The sequence below is a fragment of the Varroa jacobsoni genome, unplaced genomic scaffold (genome assembly GCF_002532875.2).
Source record: "Varroa jacobsoni isolate VJ856 unplaced genomic scaffold, vjacob_1.0 scaffold_1179, whole genome shotgun sequence".
NCBI lineage: Eukaryota > Metazoa > Arthropoda > Arachnida > Mesostigmata > Varroidae > Varroa > Varroa jacobsoni.
This window is the reverse complement of record NW_019214081.1, coordinates 267,886-287,490: the sequence shown is the minus strand read 5'-3', so window position 1 is coordinate 287,490 and position 19,605 is coordinate 267,886. Positions and strand designations below refer to the sequence as shown.

The 19,605-nt window shown below is 38.6% G+C and overlaps 1 protein-coding gene across 1 annotated transcript; it reads right to left on the bottom strand.

Annotated features, from left to right (window-relative positions):
- Positions 1–9,391: 9,391 nt before the first annotated feature.
- On the bottom strand, positions 9,392–16,454 carry LOC111267397 (uncharacterized). Its single transcript, XM_022845633.2, has 6 exons — positions 15,891–16,454; positions 13,801–14,040; positions 12,286–12,519; positions 11,076–11,233; positions 10,752–10,859; positions 9,392–9,842 (listed from the first exon to the last, which is right to left on the bottom strand). Exons 1-6 carry the CDS (start codon positions 15,916–15,918, stop codon positions 9,555–9,557), a joined length of 1,056 nt encoding a protein of 351 aa, XP_022701368.1. The 5' UTR covers positions 15,919–16,454; the 3' UTR covers positions 9,392–9,554.
- Between the last annotated feature and the right edge of the window lie 3,151 nt (positions 16,455–19,605).

Below are 19,605 nucleotides of genomic sequence, written 5' to 3'. Positions count from 1 at the left end.
CCCGAAATTTCTCCTGAGCAGCGACCTGACTTGATGTCAGACGTTGTGGTACATTCCAACCACATCGGTTGTTCTCTCACTCTTTAATAAAATCTTCTATCCCAGAACTTATCCCTGAAGGCCTCATTACGCAAAAGGAAATTACAATCTGATCAGTACCGACACTGTCTTTATTGTGTAATTACTGTGAAGACGTAAACAGTACGTACGGAAACTTAAACTCACTTAATCGCCAGTTAACTGATGAACACATCCCACACAAGTCAGATATATGATCGTAGATTAATGAGTATGTATCGTAACTATATCCCATCTCTAAAAAAAAGGAATGTTATGAAAAAAAAGGATCGTGTACTTAGAGAATAAAGTTAATGAAACGACTGGAAGATAACAAATCATCAGAGAATATATCTGCGAAACAGTGGCCCAAGAGCGGTTCACAGCGATGTCCGTTAAGGAGTAACGGTGTAAAATCTACTAAGCTCTACTAAACGGAATATTCACGGCGGATGATGCGAAGAAATAACAAAAAACTTCAGTGTTTTTGATGACTTTCTTCAATTTTCTGTCCATGATATGGATGTCAGCCCAGTGAGCATACTTGAAAATATGAAGAATCTGCAGTACGAAACTAGTGATATTCCGGGAAGACATTGTCATACTTAATGAAGACACCTTAATTCTTATATAGAATCTCAGTCTGTGTACCACTTCCATGAATTTCCACATAATCCATGACAGAGCCAGGTACGTTCTGAAAAGCCGAACCGTACATGGAAAGGGATCAAAGTTAAGCCTATCAATAAAATGCCGATATTACCAACTGCAGTATTATACGAGCTGCTCACCATACCAGGGATTAACATCGGATTCTCAGTTTGCCTCTATTGTGGGACGTATCGCTAAGCGTTCTGCACATTTGAACGTACCGCGTCTGACACGATCGGGGAAAACGCCAGATATCACATATTCTACTCAACAAATAGCAGTCTTTAGATGACTCATTCTCATGGAGATTCTCCGTTCCATGCGCTGCGCAAACAATCACCAAAGAATATATAGATAGTTTGTCTTGTACCTGTTGACGAAACATTTGAATACAATGTCAGATTATCATTTCCCCGCGTTGACCAGCATGACGAAATGTCTTTCTTGACTTAGCGAATTCAATATCGCTTGAACATACACAGCGTTATTAAGTTCTCTTTCTTCTATCAATACAACGTTTGCACACGGTTTTTGCAACGAATTAGAGAACAAGTTTTTTTTGTTTCAAGTTGTATTCTTTATTCAAATAAAGTTTGAATCTATGCAATTTTAAGCCTATGTCGCAAGCTTCGACGCCTGCATAGTTAAAGCTACATTTTTATTAATTTCACTTGTCACTTCATGTCGAAGTTAACCTCTCACCAAAGTGACCGTTTTACCGCAATTACACCGGTTAGCTGACCCATCAACAAAAACCTTCCTTAGTGAGTGCTTCTCTGATGGCTCCGGAAAAAGAAGTCTGAATATAAAAATGATGAGCACATTTGAGGGATTATTCATTTGTCATACGTCACAAGACTAGTGTGGGGTCTGGCTCTAGAAATGGCGTAACCTTACCCCGCTAATGGTCTGACTCTCTCGGCACGAATATACGACATGCATAACTGATAAACAAAGTACAGAGTATTTGCGCTGCCGGCTCTCGAAGCTTCTGCTAATGACCCTATCGATGAATGGGTCTACCTGTTAAACCTAGTTGCGGCACGACTCGCTTACAATCAGCCTTAATCTTGTGGGTATGCATTGTGTTTACTTAATCGTCAGAGTGTGTAACCCATCTAGTGAAAAAGGTAGTTTCTATTTTTTTGTGTGAATAGGGTATTATAAATAAATGTCTATAGCATCAGCGTACATAGCATTTCATCCCTCAAATGAGCTTCAATTACTTTTGGTAACTATCTGGCGACAGCGTTCCATCCATGCCACTAGAGCAAGCCACTAGCATTCGGTCGTTGCAACATATCCAACAAATTCCTACATCGGCATAGGCAATGCACTACACATGTGTATCGAGCTAAATGCTCACTTGAATTTGCAAATTCAGGGAGAACGAAAAACTAAAACGTCGCATACTACTTACCTACGAGCTCATAAAAAAAAGTTGGCCGTTCAAAATGAGTCGTATATCAATGTTTTTGCGTCAGGAACGAACACGATACACGAGACCACAGTTCCAACAAGCGTTCATTAAGTTTACGGTAGAATATCTATTTTATCTAACACTGCTCATCACAACTGGATTGTGTACCATTGGTGATCTATCATGTCAGAATAGAACAATGAACGAAGCTACCAACGATAGAAGATTGCATCAAGAGTTCCGTACACGATTTTCACTCAGTCGTCGTAATAGGGGCACATTAAAGGCTGCAACCGCTACAACCAACTCCTTGAATTATATTAGTCAAATGATTTTCCCAAATGATACGGAACGTTATAACAGGATAATAAAAATCAATGCGATGTTGTGAAGTAATTCAGTGAAGTCGAACAGATTCAGGCTAGCTGATTGAGACGTTCTCAGTTTAAACTTAAGTAGAATTAACGACAAAGCCAGCTCGATGATTAAGTTTTCACCTGAATACAGAAAATTCGAATGATATCTGGTTGACGGGGCACAATATGAGGCGTTTGCAATTGAAGCATTCGTGGACACCGGATGAAGAAACAAAAATTATATATAGGGAATTACGAGAATATAGAATAGGATATTGCGCAAATTTAATGGTGCTCTTCTTCTAAAATTACGCTATGATCAACGATCTTATCTGTAACACGTGTTTTATGCATGTATAATATATATGTATCCTAAAAAACTTTACCTTTTCTTTCAACGCTGAGCTTGAGGATTATGTTAAAAACAGCGATGGAAAATCACCTAAATCGTTTTGTATGAATTAAATCTGGGAAGGCCAACACATGATTTAGAATGATTAAAAAATCAAACTGAATTTAACAGTTCAGCCGTCTGGGAACTAAACTATGGTTACAAACACCTAAAAAAAAGACGGAAATTTTGTTTCGGGATTAAAAACTATGATCAAATTATTACCGATGATTTCAGGAACACATATTATTACCTCGGTAACGCTCTTATCTATTTTTGTACTTCGTGTAAAACTGCCACCAGTGTTTCGCTCTTAATTGTATTCGCAAACGATTTTTTTCTCTGTTTAATCAAGGCTCTCATTTCAATCCCGAACATGTGAGAAGTGTTTTTAAAAATTCCTTCTTTAAGTTAGTGGAACGTCGCTTGACTTTATAAATATTCCAATAAACGTCTTCTGTAGTAATCGTGCCTTTCCGAAAGAAACTGTGGTGAAATCACTTTACGCTTAGCCTTCGCTGATAGGAAATTTCATCTTTAGCTATAATGAAACCATTCTCCGAATAGTGGGCGAACCGACAATCATCTGAATTTCGAAAGCGATCAGGTACTTCGCTTTCGAAGGCGTGCTTGAGCTATTCACAGGCTCGAAGACATGCTCGTCTCTGTGACAACACCGCTAGACTCTGAACAGAAACACTGTGCCCACTTTTTTAGATCCGTTGGGTCATATTTTACCGAAAATCAAGAACATTTATGGTCTTAAACACCGTGTTCTCAGCGACGAGTCTTTCGATATTATTCCCTTTCAGTCTAGTTATGTTTAGAAGACTAATTCCTTTAGCTAGGCTGTGATTGCCGTACCTTGGCGATTTACCTAGAACAAGCGTGCTTATACACACGGACATTATAAATAATGCTCAAATAAGAACTTACATGCTACATACACAAAAGGAGTACGAGGACATTTGTTGTTGAAACCAGGGTGGCGCTGTATGTCCGCCTGTGTGTTTGCCTCTCCCAAATATAAAAAACGTCGATTAGTATGTTACGATTATGCTGCCATGCCACTCACCAATCACTGTAGCATAAACGTTATTACTGTATGCTCTCAAATGTTACGTAGTATTTGTCGATCCCTTCTTTGCGGTAAGCAAAACGCTCTCTATGAGTGCGTTCGTCAGTAAACAGTCGGCCCGTGGGTTAATAGGCCGAGAAGGCGCTGAACGTGCGCTCTAATAAAGTTTCTTTATGAAATTTTTACGGAGAGGCTTAGATCCGTCAACAGGATAAAAGCGCACATCCAGTAAACATGTAAAAATATTTTTACCGCCAAAGAACTATGCCATTCATATCTGAGTATTGCGCGCTGCTACAGTCGCATGTAGACAGTGAAGCTCGCCACTCGCTAAGACGCCGCCAAGATATAATAATAATAGTTGATATTTGCCTGTTGTTTTCGTCTGCATAATTTTTAGCATATACATTTCTATGTTCGATTTAATTGTGATTCTGTTCTATCCGAGTAAAAAAGTTCTCCGCATATATATATATATATATATATTGCATCGCCGATACGGTCACGTATATGTCATGAAAAATGGGCGTTAGTAAATTCAATACCGTAAATATCCAACTTACAATATATCTTAACTTTTCCGATCTGCACTTGAGAAAGAGCCTTATGATACAAAGAAACTGGCTATGTTCTCCCATGATAAAAATTAATCGATGTAAGTGAGATACGTCTTTTTCTTGCTTGTAGTTGCTTGATCTACAGTAAAATTTAAACACCAGAAAAAAACAGTGTAATTTATACGACTATAAAACAAAGCCTTCATTTTTCGATATTATTACTGATTATACAGTTAACTTGTAACACTACTTCACGTTACAAGTTACCGCTCCACCTATCAATAGAGTTTAATATGAAATTTAATTACGAAGTAGTCCAGGTAACATTTTTTTAATGTGTACACAATATTACGACGCTACCCTGGAACGCTGTCGGTCATGATATAGGAGATTAAAAGATTTATTGTTTTACATCTCATCCAAATTAAGGAAGAACTTTGTTCAGATTTAATAAATGCATGTTCTATTTATAATAAAATTCCTTTACACACTGAAATTAAGATACAAGTTTCACAACCCGTTAGGCTTTCATCGATCTCTTTAATAACATAATGAAACTTACCACAGGTGCCATTACGACTATGTTTTTTTTTTTAAATTTTATATTATTGTTTTCACTAGGTAGTATTTATGGATCAATATACATGTTGGTTCAAAATGTGTGTTATGATTCACGGACGAGTAGCCTTCGGTCATTTTGACTGCAGTTCCAATTCGGTTCTTTTTGCAATTTTCCAAACGCCTCCTCCATAGCGCGTTGACGTTGCCAAGTCAAGATCGAAGACGCTCACTCAATAACGCCTTGATCGAACGGGTTCGAATATAGGCTGCATGACGACCGTATGCGCTCCTTATAAAATATGCTCAGATTATCAGACTGTCTTACGCTAAACGATCAGAATGGGACGGTGCACTATCCTGTTGGACGGAAAAACGTCATGCGTTGACATGACATTTTTTCAAATACTTCATTCCTTGCGGTGCGCCCCTCGTAGAACAAGCGGATATATTTTCTCGTTGCATGTTTAGCGCTCAAAAGGATACGAATATTGGCCAAATATTTGATTTTACCCTTTGACGCATCCTCTGAATCGTGAACAAACCATCAATTATCATTGCAGTGACTCTTTGTATCGATAATAAACATTATCGAGCCAGAAAACCATCAGAGACGACCCCTTGCTTCGTTTTTAAACGAGTTGAAGTCTTCGTAGCAATTTGTTTAATGTTTAATTCTTTAACAAGCTCATCGAAGTAGAAAGATAATCAGAAATGCACTTTTCGGCGGCGGCGGCGGCGGCACCGGCACCGATTACCACTGTTTTAATCTGCTGTGGGCTTTCCGTTATGCTGTGTTTCGTCGATGCTTCTTTTATAGCCGTCTTGTCACCCGAAATGCTATACATTGCCTATTTAAGCTAACTAAACGCTTCATCTAATGCTAAAAAACAAGATAATAATCTTGGTTTAAGTTGCACAAATTGAGTATTTTGTCCCACCATACCTGCAAGCCTGTTTACAACGAGCTTCTGTATGGTGAGAATGGTTTTGAGTGAACGCATCCAGGCAATTTAACTTCTGGAAGTTGAACTTACAGTCAACTTCTAGAAAAAAAATAGAGTGATTCTTTTTCATCTCATCGTGGCTGCATATATAAAGTGCAAACTTTACCAAAAAAGTCGTGGGTTTTTAAGGGCAGAGTTGATTTTTTAAAGGTACAGACGTCGGAGAAGAATTGACGGCATTACAAGCTTGGCAAGGCTGACCAACAACTACGTACAGCCCTTTGTTTATATAGATACTAGTAAAGAAAAACTGGTCCTATGTATTTTTATTTATTCGCGCAGGTTTATTTGTCAGCAAACGCTTTGCGATCGATTGCTGTGAAAAAATACTCAGTGTACTTGAGAAAACGATATTACCAAAATTCTCGTTGTACATAAATTGTTCCTTTTTTAGTGATATTTATTTGTTCGGAAGCAATAGCATATGTTTTAGAGATAAGCTTCGTACGGTGAAGAATATTTGGAGAGGTTTATAACAATCGCAATTGTATTATTTATATTTCATTGCGCATCTGTATGCGTGTGACCGTTTCGGAGTACTTCGTGTTTCTTTTCAATGCTTGTTTTTTTTTAGCTTTTTACTTCATCAAGTCGTTTTACCTATAATACTAAATAGCCAAATATCGCCAATGCATTACAAAAAAAATTAAAGAGAGAGCTATTACTCATCCCCGATCGGGATCCAGGACAGAACTTTTGGGACGGGCCCTGTGGGCAAGTGAGTAAGTATTGAATGTTGCTGGTACATTGAACTCATGAAACCAGCGGAAATATCTGAAATTGCAGTCCTGCTACTCGGTGTATTGGCTCCATCGCTGATATTCTCCATCTTTTTCGATGGACAACATCACGTTAGCCTTAGGGATAGCAGCTTTTAATGGTGCATTCTATAGTGACTAATCAGACATTTCACCTGACTACGTTTAGCGAGGGCGAGACCTTTGTTGATCACCGAATGTGCTCGTACGAAACTCTTTTCTCAATTACCCAAAAGAAGTTGCGTGCACTCATAACTTCTCCATTCCCAGATGAATTCTGTCAAAACCTCTTCTAGATGTATGTATAATCAAACAACTAGTTATAGATTATAGTTAAGCATTTTAATTAGTTGCACGTAAGAGTACAATTTGATATAATGCAAGTCATGCTTTAAAGGACAAGAAATGCATCTGTCATGGTGCTTGCGGAGTTCTGCTTTCGCTGATCCTAAATTCGCTGACGGCACCAGTTGCTGGTTTTACGGTTTTTGTAGCCGTAAAGGCTCATCCAAGTCAACGTATTTTCTCGTTGGAATTTCTGTTTACCTTCTTGCACTTGTTCAGCGTTGCAGAGATCAGGGTTGTTCCCACGACATCTGTGTTCTTTAGGAACTTGCTGTTATTCATAGCTTCGCTGTTCTATCAGAGCTTTTACTGATAGTATCGCAATGATAATTCGAAGCAGTAGAAACCGATCTGTTGCTAACGGCTCGAGACTGGCTCTCACCAGTATACCGAGTGTTCGTTCACTGCTCTCTAAGAGAAGTTGCTTCCAATATTACTATGATTAGTGTTATGATATGGGCTAAACCTCGCTTATCCCTTTTTACTATTCTAACGTGTCTCGTCTTATGTTACCGCAATTCCTTTTGGTAACCTTTTTACCGATCGCGTTTCTCCTATACTACCTCTATTCTCTCACACCTCAAATGATACAGTACCCCTCTATTATGTATCTATAAATCTGTATCGGTCCTTTTTATTTCTTCTTGCGTGTTGGTCCGGGGATTGACCTACCTTCACTAAAACCCATTTTAATCAAAGAATCACATATTTTTTTAATCGTAAGCCTGAAGCAAGCATCTTCTTTTTCGTGGAAGCTTCAATCAGTCAATGAAAATGGATACGAACTTTGTCGGGACAATGGAGACAGGTTCATTGAGCGCGAGCTGCGGTAAAACAGGACATCGGTCCAGGCAACCTCAAGGCTAACAACAGAGGACGTTCAGCATTTTCGCCTCCATTGTCAGATTCCACAGGGTGGCACTCTAGTCACGTCACCGACGTCGTGACCTTTAGCGGATCAACGTTTCCTTTGGCCTTTGAAAAACATTGATGAGGAACCAGTCATACAGTCAGACTTATAGAGCCGTTACTTTATAGCTCCCTCACGCCTTACACAATCCGTTCAGCCATTTTACTCAAACCAGTATTTTTAGTTATAGCTGTGCTTCGAAGGTGTACATTGGCCAAAAATTAGCTGACTGCTCCCAGCGACTACAGCTTCAAGTCCAACGATGCTCGTGTACAAAATAAGCAGTCAACTAATAATTAAGTTGATATTTTGTTCTTCAAACCAATATATCTATAAAAACGGACAGCTACAGAAGGAAGATCTATGTTCTAAGCCTTCGCCAAAAGACACACTTTATGAATTTGAAATGTGCCGATGATTTTGTAGCAATCTACGAACCACCTACCATTAATCTCGAAAAGCTTGCACGCTTCTTTATCGTTTGTCAGGATGAGCAAGGAGCCGGGTATTTTTAATGATGAAAAATGGCGTTCCAAACATAAACGTATCGCTTACAGAATAACAGATATTTATATGCAGTCAATTTGTTCTATATTGTCCTACATGCATACTTGTCCAGGTAGTCCATACTAATAAATTCGTATACTTTCTAATTTAAGATTTACGCTATTACGTTATTGAGGACATTCGCAAACGTTGGCCGGCACCGCCCGTCACGTATGCTTGCTATTAATTTCCGCATCATTTGTTACCTTCGGTACGACCTTCAGGACAAAGCTTCATATTATAATTTTTTAGTTTTGCGCATGGCCGTTTAAAGTACGCGGTAGTTTGAGGGCAAGAGACCATCGAGAGTCAGGCAGCGACAAGAAAAACCTTGGCTCGTACGTCTATGCCCAAGAGGGTAAACAGTACAATGCAAGTGATTGGATCGGTACACGCGCACACGCACATATACCGTAAGGACCGTAAGGAAACCGACGACTAGAATTCGTACGTGACCTGTGGACAACTGTAGATTGTAAAGCAATCATCGGCTACCACAACGAATACACACTATCACTGCCATAACAACTTATCGTCTGCTCCAATGCCATTGAACAGACTAAAAGCTTTAGTCGAAACTAAACACAACGTTTTTGCTGATTTTTCCATTCGATCGATCACTCGACATCCTCATTTACGACAAATAAAAGCTTCTGAACGATAGGAACCAAGTTGTTATTAAGATTGAAAATAGAAAAATATTTCACTAATAGCGCTTCAAGCCTTCTACAATATATAGATATATACAAAAGATGAATACTGCGCGTTGTTGATCCTTTATTAGTCTTTTTAAAGTTCTTTTGAAGATTGATATAGATGCGCAATTGATTTGTCATTCCCATATGAAGCTGGCCAAAGTCGCAGCTGGTCTAGGTCGAGCACGATTCCTGCTTGTCCTAGTATTTTACTACAATAGAGCCTCAAATGTTGGCACGTTCTACCTCGTTTCCGGCAGTCGGCTGCTGCTGCTGCTGCTGCTGCTGTTGATCCTGGTACAGTTTTCTGCGACTGCCAGTTGCTAGATTTGTCAAAGCCCTACTGATTGGGGCACACGCGCAGCATCGCCATTTGCACCAAAACCTCAACTCGGGCTGAATAATCAGGAAAATTGGGGCACTTGCGATGAAGTTTAGCAAGAGAGCCATATCACAAATGTCCTCCACCCAATAAGGAACATTAATATGCAACATCCGTATTTCAATCATTACCTGGTGTAAAACGTACAAAAAAAGGTAACATTATAATGTCAAGCTAGAAAGCGTTAGTTATCAGGGAGTGGTATATAATTGGCTGGCCACATATAGACAGCTCTGTGACTACTAAGTAGTTAGTACGCCTGAATAAAGTTCCGCCAGCTGTTTGTCTACGTAAAAGTGTTAACAGAATCATTGACAAACAGAACTCAAAGAAGAGTCTGTCATCTACGACAATTTTATTTCTATTTGGCGTGATATGAAGAATGCTGCATATTGTAAACATTAGAGCTAAAGGCAATCGTTGAATGCTGTCAACAACGGCTACTGGAGATCCTTAATGAGGATAGGGCTACGATCGAAATCGCAGTAACAAAGTACACTCGTCCGTTGTTCGCTCACTGTTGACAAAACGTAAACGTACTTGTTGAAATCTGACAAAAAACAACTGTTTCGGGATAAGCAGTTACCTACTTTCTACCTATCGACGTTTTTTTTACACAAGCGTGTCATACATGATAAAAAGGCTCGAAAGAAATACTCGTGCATTGCCTAGAGCTGATTCTAGCCGGTTAGTCAGTCCTGTCCCTACGCTAGTCTATACGCACATAGGCTATGATGTGCTCGAATTAAAAAAGTACTGCCACAGAATATAGGAGTACATAATTTCATTAGGAAACGTATTGAAATTAATAAAATGAGACTTCTAATTAAGTATCAGTTTACCTTGCTTTTGAAATAGACGCTCAGAGATCAAAAGAAAATAGTTAAAATAAAGGCAACTTCCTCCTTTGGATATATATATTCGTTTCGACTAAAAAATAATAATAAAATGTTTATTGACAATGCCTTTGTAATATAAGCATAAGCTGCATTGTTATGTCAACAGCACAAGATAAATTATAATGCGATAAAAAAACGTACGGCAAATGGCATGACAAAAAGTGTATTCTTGATGGTGAGACAGTTGACAAGTTTCTGTTCAGACCAGAAACTTATGAGACGCGCAGGAACCGATGCCGATATCGTTGCCTAAATGTGGCCAATCAAAGTATTTCTTTAGTACTGACCGTTTAAAAAATTGTTTTTTAAAATATGTCGAGATTGAGCTCCAGATGCGTTAACGCATGACGAGACAATGATCGGCTAATAAATGTCGTTCATCGACATTATCTCGTGCGTCTATTTCTTGACTTTTCATCCAGTTCAATAGTGACATTTTAAGAAAGGAATTGAAATTGAATATACCTTGACGTAAAGGTAGATAGCAACGATCCAGAGGGTGAGAAGTGAGACGATCAGAAGACCAAAACGAATCTTAGTGCAGATCATCCCAATAATAGAGATCGCCCTTTCCTCTGCTTTGAAGAACAAAAAAGAGCAACTTTCTGAAGGATGCCGCTGACCTGTTGACAGTATAAGCCGGTAGTTAGGTAACAGTTTGTGTCTGCCAATGCCGAGCGGCAAAGCTTGCAGGTTCGCCAGGGCAGGCCGTAGAATCGTTGTCGGTGACTAGGTAACAAAGCTTCGAGCGTTCTACTGCGTGTTGAGTGAAACTAACTGGGGATACATTTGAAATAATAAAAGCGCATCTTTATCTTTACTTTTACGGAGCTGTATTTCAATTTGCCAGCTCAGCTTTATGTAATAATCGTAATGCCAAACTTTTTTCCTCTCGTAAGAAATGCATACGCAGAGAACACTCTAATACATTATCTGGTAGAAATTACTTCTACAAGGGACCTAGTTTGATTATTTCTACCCCGCTGTAATCAAATCTTCATTGAAGCTTCAATAAAATACGTCAGGACTGCCCTACATACTTGTAGCAGTCGGAACAAAAGCTGGAATAGAATAAGGGTCGGCTGGTTGACATGTCAAAATTACAGGGAACAAGACTGTTCCGAAACGAGAACGTTTAGTGTAATTTCAACGGTTGTCGCAGAGAGTGTGTACATATTTCTACCGCTTCATGGAGGAGCTGTTCATTCTCGAGCATTAAATAAATTTCTTATATAATAATAATAATAACAACAAAAAGACTTATTTTTATTATTGAATTCGTACAGGCTACATGTATTTAGTCATATTATGGAAAGCTATAAAAAACGCAAAATATTAAGAAAAAACTAGTATATATAGGAGAAAAATATTTGTTAATCTAGGTACCCACTATGTGGGCAATGTGAGAACGTAACTATACGTTGAAACGATATATGATCAACCTAGTTGTACGACCCTGGTTAAACAACGGACGGTTAAAAATATTGATCTGATTAAGGCATGACATACAACACTAAACGAAACTAATTCAAATTATAGTAAAACGTTCAATTAACGTAAGGTGATCGTGACTTAGAAAAGTTTTCTAAATACAGAGATCTAATTTAACAATCACTCAGAAGCACTTAATTACACGTATAAAGTTAGTGTTTGTTGACTTTCTAGGAATACGCACCGAGTACGAAGAAGATAGGTGTTGCAAGCACAGCGCATATTATAATAAAATCGACAACAAGTGACACTCGATGCCGGAACAGAAAGGCGACCAATGGAGACGTCGAGGCGGAACGCTGATGCGTAACTGCCTCGTGCAGAGCGAACAGCGCCGGTAATCCGAGTGACGCTACCTTCGACGACTCATAGATTAGGAAACGAAGCCGACAAAACCAAATCGGATCGTGCAGGCCACCTGGGCTCGCGTCACACGATGCGTGCAAAAACAATACAACAAGATGTAGCCATTACCTATTCTTGAATCTTATGAAGAACTTAATCAAGCATAACATGAAATACTATCCTATATATAATAAATGAAAGCTAAGAAATATCCCCCTACAGTGAGGGGACAAAAACCAAGCGTTCTTGCTTTACTACTGGTATTTCAAGTTTAAAAGATTCATGAAGACACTTTTCCTTGTTTAGTTGTCTAGGTAACGCAACACCTTCGATTTCTTGAAACCCTTTACCCCTTCCGACCCCGTTATTTCAAGCTCAGAATTATGGGTTTATTGATTACAAAAAAAAAAAAGGTGAGTGATAAATTAACCCTCATGTAGTTGATATATTCTAAAGATTATATTTTTGAAAATCAGCAGTCCTGTTATTCACCTTTTTTTTGTGCTAAAATGTTAATTCATATACAATTAATTTGTTATTGTAAAATAATTATTTTAGTAATACAGCAGCACCATGTTATTTTAGTCTGATTTTACCTTGACAGTCGTATGTATGTATACATATATATATATATATATATAGAATGGGACACCTAAAACAGGATTTTTTTATGCTTCGTTTGTAAAGTCGTATTTAACTCAAAACAGGTATTTCAGCAAACAGGTAAACAGCATTGTCATATGTGCTGGAGCTGCAATCTGTGACGGTGACGCTTATTCATTATAACACCACTCACCGCGGTCGCAGCTTCAGTTTGGAACCTAAAACATTCACTGATAATTTTCATAAGGTTTGTTTCTCAATCCGTAAATGACATTTTCACAGTAGCCATAAACTCGCAAGGTACTAGGTGGAAACTTGTGAAAAGTGTTGCTCAAATACATGTTATATTAAAAAAAAATGCAGGAAATTTTTGGAAAATGAAATCTTCCAAGTTTATAAAATCTATAGAAGATTTACTGATTTGCCCCATGCAAATCTTTTCTTGGATCTTTCAGAAACCTCACGAAAACGAGCAATAGATTGTCGATTTCGGGATGAAAGGTAGTTTTTGAAGGATACGTGGAAAGTGAGAGGATGGAATAGTAGCTTATTATGCAAAGACTATGCGTTCTTTCCACCACGACAGATTCACTTTTTTGCTCTAGATAGAATAGGCTTTTTTCAGCGGCGGAACGAGGTTACAACGGACAGCCGACCAGATCTCGGTGCCTTACTATGTATACAAACACATATATACATATATAGCACAAGCAAGTTGTGAGTTAATAAAATGTATAGCATGTGGACATACTGTACGTCTGCATGAATTGGCCAAAGAGATAATAGTCGCAGAGGAAGGCCACCGTATAGGCAAGTTCGTTGAGTACGATAGCGAGCATAAATAGTTCGTTTGCAGAAAGGGGAAGCTTTCGGCGGGCGAGTACGCAAGCTAGGGCTGCGTTTACGACAGCTCCAACGGCTAAAGCAGGAGCGACCGTGTAGCGACATGACCATCCACACCAATGCGAACTGTTACTTTCCCAGAACTCGTCTGTGTTTAGAAACAAACCAAAAAAATACGACGCATTATATTGTTGCAGAGCTTTAAAACATTCATCCCTATCAAAAACTTCATCAATAGGCAATGGTATAACTCCACTTCCACTTGAATCCAAACCAAGCCAGAAAATTATATTTCGATAGTTATCACAAATAGCCAATAGTGAAATATTCAAACAAAAGGAGCAAATTTATTAGGCGGCATAGATCAAGCCAAGTCAAAGCCTATATCTGATGCCTTAAGCTTGATGCAGTTTGTGGCCATGAACCGCCAATTATTGACAAAGGCGGCCTGGAACGTTTTTAACCTAACACAGAAAAGACTTAAACGCTTTTTTATTTGTCAACATAATATTCTGGTTAGTACATACGCGTTTGCTAGCATACATGTATTACCTATGGCTATTAACGGCAAAACTTTAATCTAGTTTAGCAAGGCTTTGGGTATGCTCAGTCTGTCGTGTATTTGATCCTAAATGTAAAAACGCGGCACCCGATGCGCAATTAGTTTTTTTCATATTTACACCTTCAGAAGGTATATGACAAACCCATTCATTTAAAATGCTCGCAGCCTGAACGGTTCCTCTAAACCTAATTTGGTAGTCATCTACCGTTTGGTGAACTTTTCCGATGTAATTTTCAGTTGTACCATATGTTCATCGCCAATTAAGCTGCTACCCACATGTATTGGCTTTCAAATGCAATAATCTACAGACGGCTTTACGATTATTTTTTTCAAAAATATTTTTTTAAAAATGCCGCCTTTGTATTTCAACATTTTTTACCAATAGTGTCATTTTGTTGCTGAGGCTGGAAGTTTTTCAGACTATCCTTGTTTAGCGAAAAACAATACGCAAATCAGCTTTTTAACAAACAATTAATCTAGTAAAAAAACAATAAACGTTAAATGATATATGAAGATAGATTCAACATACGCTGATAGATTGTGATAGAAAAAGAGATGACCGCCTTTCAAAGAATCTACCGGAATATCGAAGAAGTATACGGTGTCACAATAGATAATATGTTGTGCTATCTACAAACAAAATGTTCATTTTCTAGTAGTATCTCAATTAAAATCAGTGACATAATCTTCGACTGGATCCCACCATGCAGCAGGTAGTATTAGCCAATAGGAGTTTGTGGCCTGGTCACAAAAAGAAGTCCTAGTACTGGGGAACATTCAGCAGAAATGTATCATATTACCTTTACGGTACGTTTAAGGGCGAAATTAATTTATTTCATAGGCCTTTTTGGGGTCGTGTGCAGACTTGCCAGTAGTTCTGCGTAACTTCCTGTTGCTGAGCTTACCCCGATTTTCTCTGCCGTCTATATCTACTACAGAAATAGGTCCTGAATGTTATATTGAAAAGATTATTTATTCTCGTAGCCATAAACGGCGTCTGTTGCTGGGGGCGGTCATCCGAATGGTTAACGTGCATCTCTTTGAGTGCTCTGTCATGGTAACCATAAACAAAACAAGTATGCGGCTATCAGTGGTTCAAATTTGGGTGTTGAAAAAATTATCATTACCGAAAGCTATGAATACCAAGGGCTATGATGTAAATGTGCTCCTTATATGGTTACCAAGCTGTTTCGTAGACCTGTTGAAGAAGCCCTAGATCCCAAGTAGGGGCAAATCCTCGATACTGTACCCAAATAGGGTTGATTTTGAGAGTGTGCTCATGGAGAAACTACACTGGAGACCGAAGAAAAGGCTTTCGCCTGCTATTAAAGTACTGAACCCCTGGAAAAGTAAGAATCGTCTACTCTTTCGAAATGACCTACTTTATTGAATTGGAATATGTTTCTTGCACCTTCGAAACCAAAGTTGTGACATACCGTCTTCTGTCGGATCCAGGTCTTCCATTGCACGATCTAACAAACGATCACTGAGCAAGCTATCGAGCTGCTTTCAGGCTATCTTCTGGTTCTTCAGTTCCAGGAATTGATTTTTTGAAGTAATGAGATTTTTAATATTTTCATGTATGAAAACTTCCACAGCTATCATTCGGTATATCGTCAACCGGAGATCAGGCAACGCCCAACCTAAATGGAAAGCTATAACAAAGAACACACAAGCCTGGTTATTTTATGACAGGGTGGGGATCGCACAATAAACGCTCAGTGCGGTCGTTAGTGCAGTCTGGCTACGTCTTGATTTATCCGAATCACTTTAGTTAGGAAGCATCTCCATATGCGTTCACTGTTGGGTGCCGCTTGTGCCCACTGCACAAATCATCAGATCATCAGGTACCGTGCCGCCGCTGTTTATCGCGAATAGACGCACAGGAAAGGATGCTTGCTAGGTTTTAGCGCTCATTGATCGTCTTGAAGAATGAACAACACCGAAAGTTGCTACTTTTCTCTCACTCTGTCCTCCATTTAGACGTTGTCATTCTTTCAGCCGTAATGCTTTAATTCTTGATCTTTGTTTGAATCATCTTTACCTTCACATCCATATTAGGATGGAGGGCAATGCTTAGCTTTGACCAGAGATGTAAGGGAACCCGAAATCACAGAGAGGCCCGGCGAATCGCTGCTAATCGGGAAGAGACAATTGCGGCTTCGATGGCGCCGTGATACGGCGACCCAAGATTGTTTTTGCGTTCGGAGATGTTAGCGCTCTATACGTTCGAACGTAGTGTACGGCTGAGCTTATTGTACGGCATAAAATATCGAAGGAGTGTCGAAATCCGTGCGCAAGAATAGAAAATAACAATTTCCATCGTGAAGTAATTGAAAATTGTATGATAATTCAACGTACATAGAGAATATTCGTCCTGCTTTAAATTTTAATAAATTGTACATCTCCATCAACTTCTTGATGCATATTCGTATGGGTAGCTTACTTAACAACTTTAACTTGAAGATAAATGTACAATATGATTTTTACTTGCATGTTCCACTGCGGGACGCGATGTATCCTTCAAAAAGTGTGCACGATATGAGTTTTCTAATTTTCCATGTTTATAGTATTGTGCTATTGTTAAGGGCCCTAGTGCTGAGTTGTAATGCGTTGCAAAAAATTATATGGGTTCTTATAATACATGCAAGGTAGATAAGAATTCATTTTTCAGTTGAAATTAGTATGTGGATCATTAATAGCGTAGATAGCAATATGTAGTTACACATTTTTCTAATGTCAGAGCAGTATGCTTCAAGCCATAAAAATGAGATTTTCTGTTCCTTGCGTCTTTCGTACACAAATGAATAGCATAGAGGTTTTTTTTCCTATTCGTTCATGTACCAGATCTGGCCTTAACAGATCTACAATTATCCGTAGAGTTTATAATGTAAACAGAGTATCTGAAATATTTTAATAACATAATCAAAGTATGTTCATCTACATGTGAAATTTTTTCTATTATTAAGCCAAGAACTTGTGTGGAAAGTGGCCTAATATCTGTGTCAACCTGAGTAGCTCCTAATCTGCCGCTTTAGAAATAATTCGAAGAGCGTGGGCCGTATGATGTTACGAGGAAGGTTCTTGCAGACGAAAGAAGTCCACGTCTGACCAAATTGTCTCCTAGTAACAACTTACGGTAGATCTACTGTTACAGTATGGGAAAACTCTCGTTATTTTCCTTACAAGACCGTTTTGCTCATTAGCATACAATAATTTCAACCACGCATTCGCAAAAGTGTAATAGATATACAGACTGGTGAAAAGTATGGAGGGGCCTTGACAATCTAGGTGACCATAAAAGGTACCTGTCTCGGGAAGGGTACGCAAAAGAATCTTGACCGTTGGCATCCTTCGTAGCCTATTTTTGGTAATCAGTATTTTACTGGCGGAGATGTATTTGATTAATGAGAATGAGCGTACATTATTAGTAATACACTGTAAGAAATAAACGCAAACCGCTGAACTAACGTCTCTATTGAACTTGGCTTTTAAGGACTCTTTTTAGAAGAACTGAAGTCCATTGACTCAGAAGTTGAAATGAGATGAAATCGGTGAATGTCTTTAGAATGCACTATAAAATGGGTAGAAGACAACAACAACAGCATATATAAATAAATCGTGCAATAAAGATTGTGATTATGATGATACTCATAATTCATGCAACACCATTGACTTACGGTGTATCTATACGATTGGCATAGCTAGAGAAGGCATGATGTAGACCATCTTTAGGAAGGAAATCACAGATACTAGGATGCTTACGATACGTTCCTCGTATGCTATTTCGTCTGCTGTTGTGAAAAGTTCAAACAGTATACATCCTACACTTTATTGGTAGAAAAAAGGGTACCATAAGGAATACTTTCCATTATGAACACCTTTTTTTTTTCACTCGATGGACAAATATTGGCAGGTTTGATATTATACTTATAATAAAAGGTTCCACTTGACGGAAGAGTCTTGGGAACCTTACTAAAAAGTAGTATATGATTTGATTAAAATTTCGATTTAGCACAATCTGAGATATAAAGATCTAGCTCAGGCAATTTATTCTGCATCCATTAGGAATCTCCTGGCTAAGTACAATATGTATGTGGGAAAATTTAGCGATGGCAGACTTATCCTCAAAATGTTGCATCTTAACCAGAGAAACCAAGATTAACCTAAAGGTTTGTTCAAAGAGTTTCAAAAGACTCAAAGGTTCTCGTTCAAGAATGAAGGTTAGAGAAAATCGCTGAGCTAAAACGCAGTGTCTATGCTGAGCAAAAAACGCTCTGAAGTTTGCAAAATCCACACATGAAGAAGACCACAAAGCAAAGATCTTCTTTTCTTGATTGTGTCTTGCCTTATTTTAGGAGAATATTTGTGAATACCTATTATATTTTACTGTTGGTTTTTTACGGTAGTTCTGAATCAGCGCCGGTCTACACAAATCCGCTATGTAACTTGGATTAAGTACAAATTGTTTTGATGTGTAAAGCAATATTTTAAGAGAAATTTTATGCACATTTGACTAACATCAAATGGCACTGAAAGTTTGCTTCATCCGTATAACCCTCAAGCATGTCAATTCTCACCCATTTCTTTGCGAATGGTTTGAAAAGTTTTCAATAAACTTCCTCGCCCATAAGATGGCAATAGGTTTTACCTAGAGTTATGGAACACGATGAGTTCAGGAAATGGAAAAAAATTTCGGACGGTTCATGGATATAAGTAGGTATCAGCGAATCAGACAGTTAACTACTCGACCGCCCTTTCTTAATAGGTAAAGCTTGTCACAAGGAACAGAGCTGTCGGTGTTACAGGATGGTCCGTAATGCTTTCTTCACATGTTCTGAGTTGCCAACCCAAACGGTACAGTAGCATGCATCAATTGGGGTTTGTTTCGGGAGATTGTCCAGTTGTATGGGTTACTGTTTCTGGGGTAATCACTCCGCAACATTCACTACTGTGTTTTACTGAAGCGCTGACTGTATCAACCACTGAAAGGTATCAGCAACCTTTTTTCAGTCAATCAAAAAGTCTAACATCAGCACACAGCGAAGTTGCTTCTGCTTAGTGTGAACAAGTTTACGTGCTTGTCTGTGATCTGTAAAAAAGAACCGCAGTGGTTTCGCAGTGAAGATCACGGCCGCTAACCTATACTCC

What these genes read in the sequence shown, in the direction of transcription:
- LOC111267397 (XM_022845633.2), bottom strand. Translation starts at nt 15,918, where the DNA reads ATGGAAGACCTGGATCCGACAGAAGACG. An exon ending in CCAATTCATGCAGACGTACA is followed by an intron (nt 12,520 to 13,800) that starts GTATGTCCACAT and finishes ACGCGAGCCCAG; the next exon opens with GTGGCCTGCACGATCCGATT. An exon ending in TTTTTGTCATGCCATTTGCC is followed by an intron (nt 9,843 to 10,751) that starts GTACGTTTTTTT and finishes GTTTTACACCAG; the next exon opens with GTAATGATTGAAATACGGAT.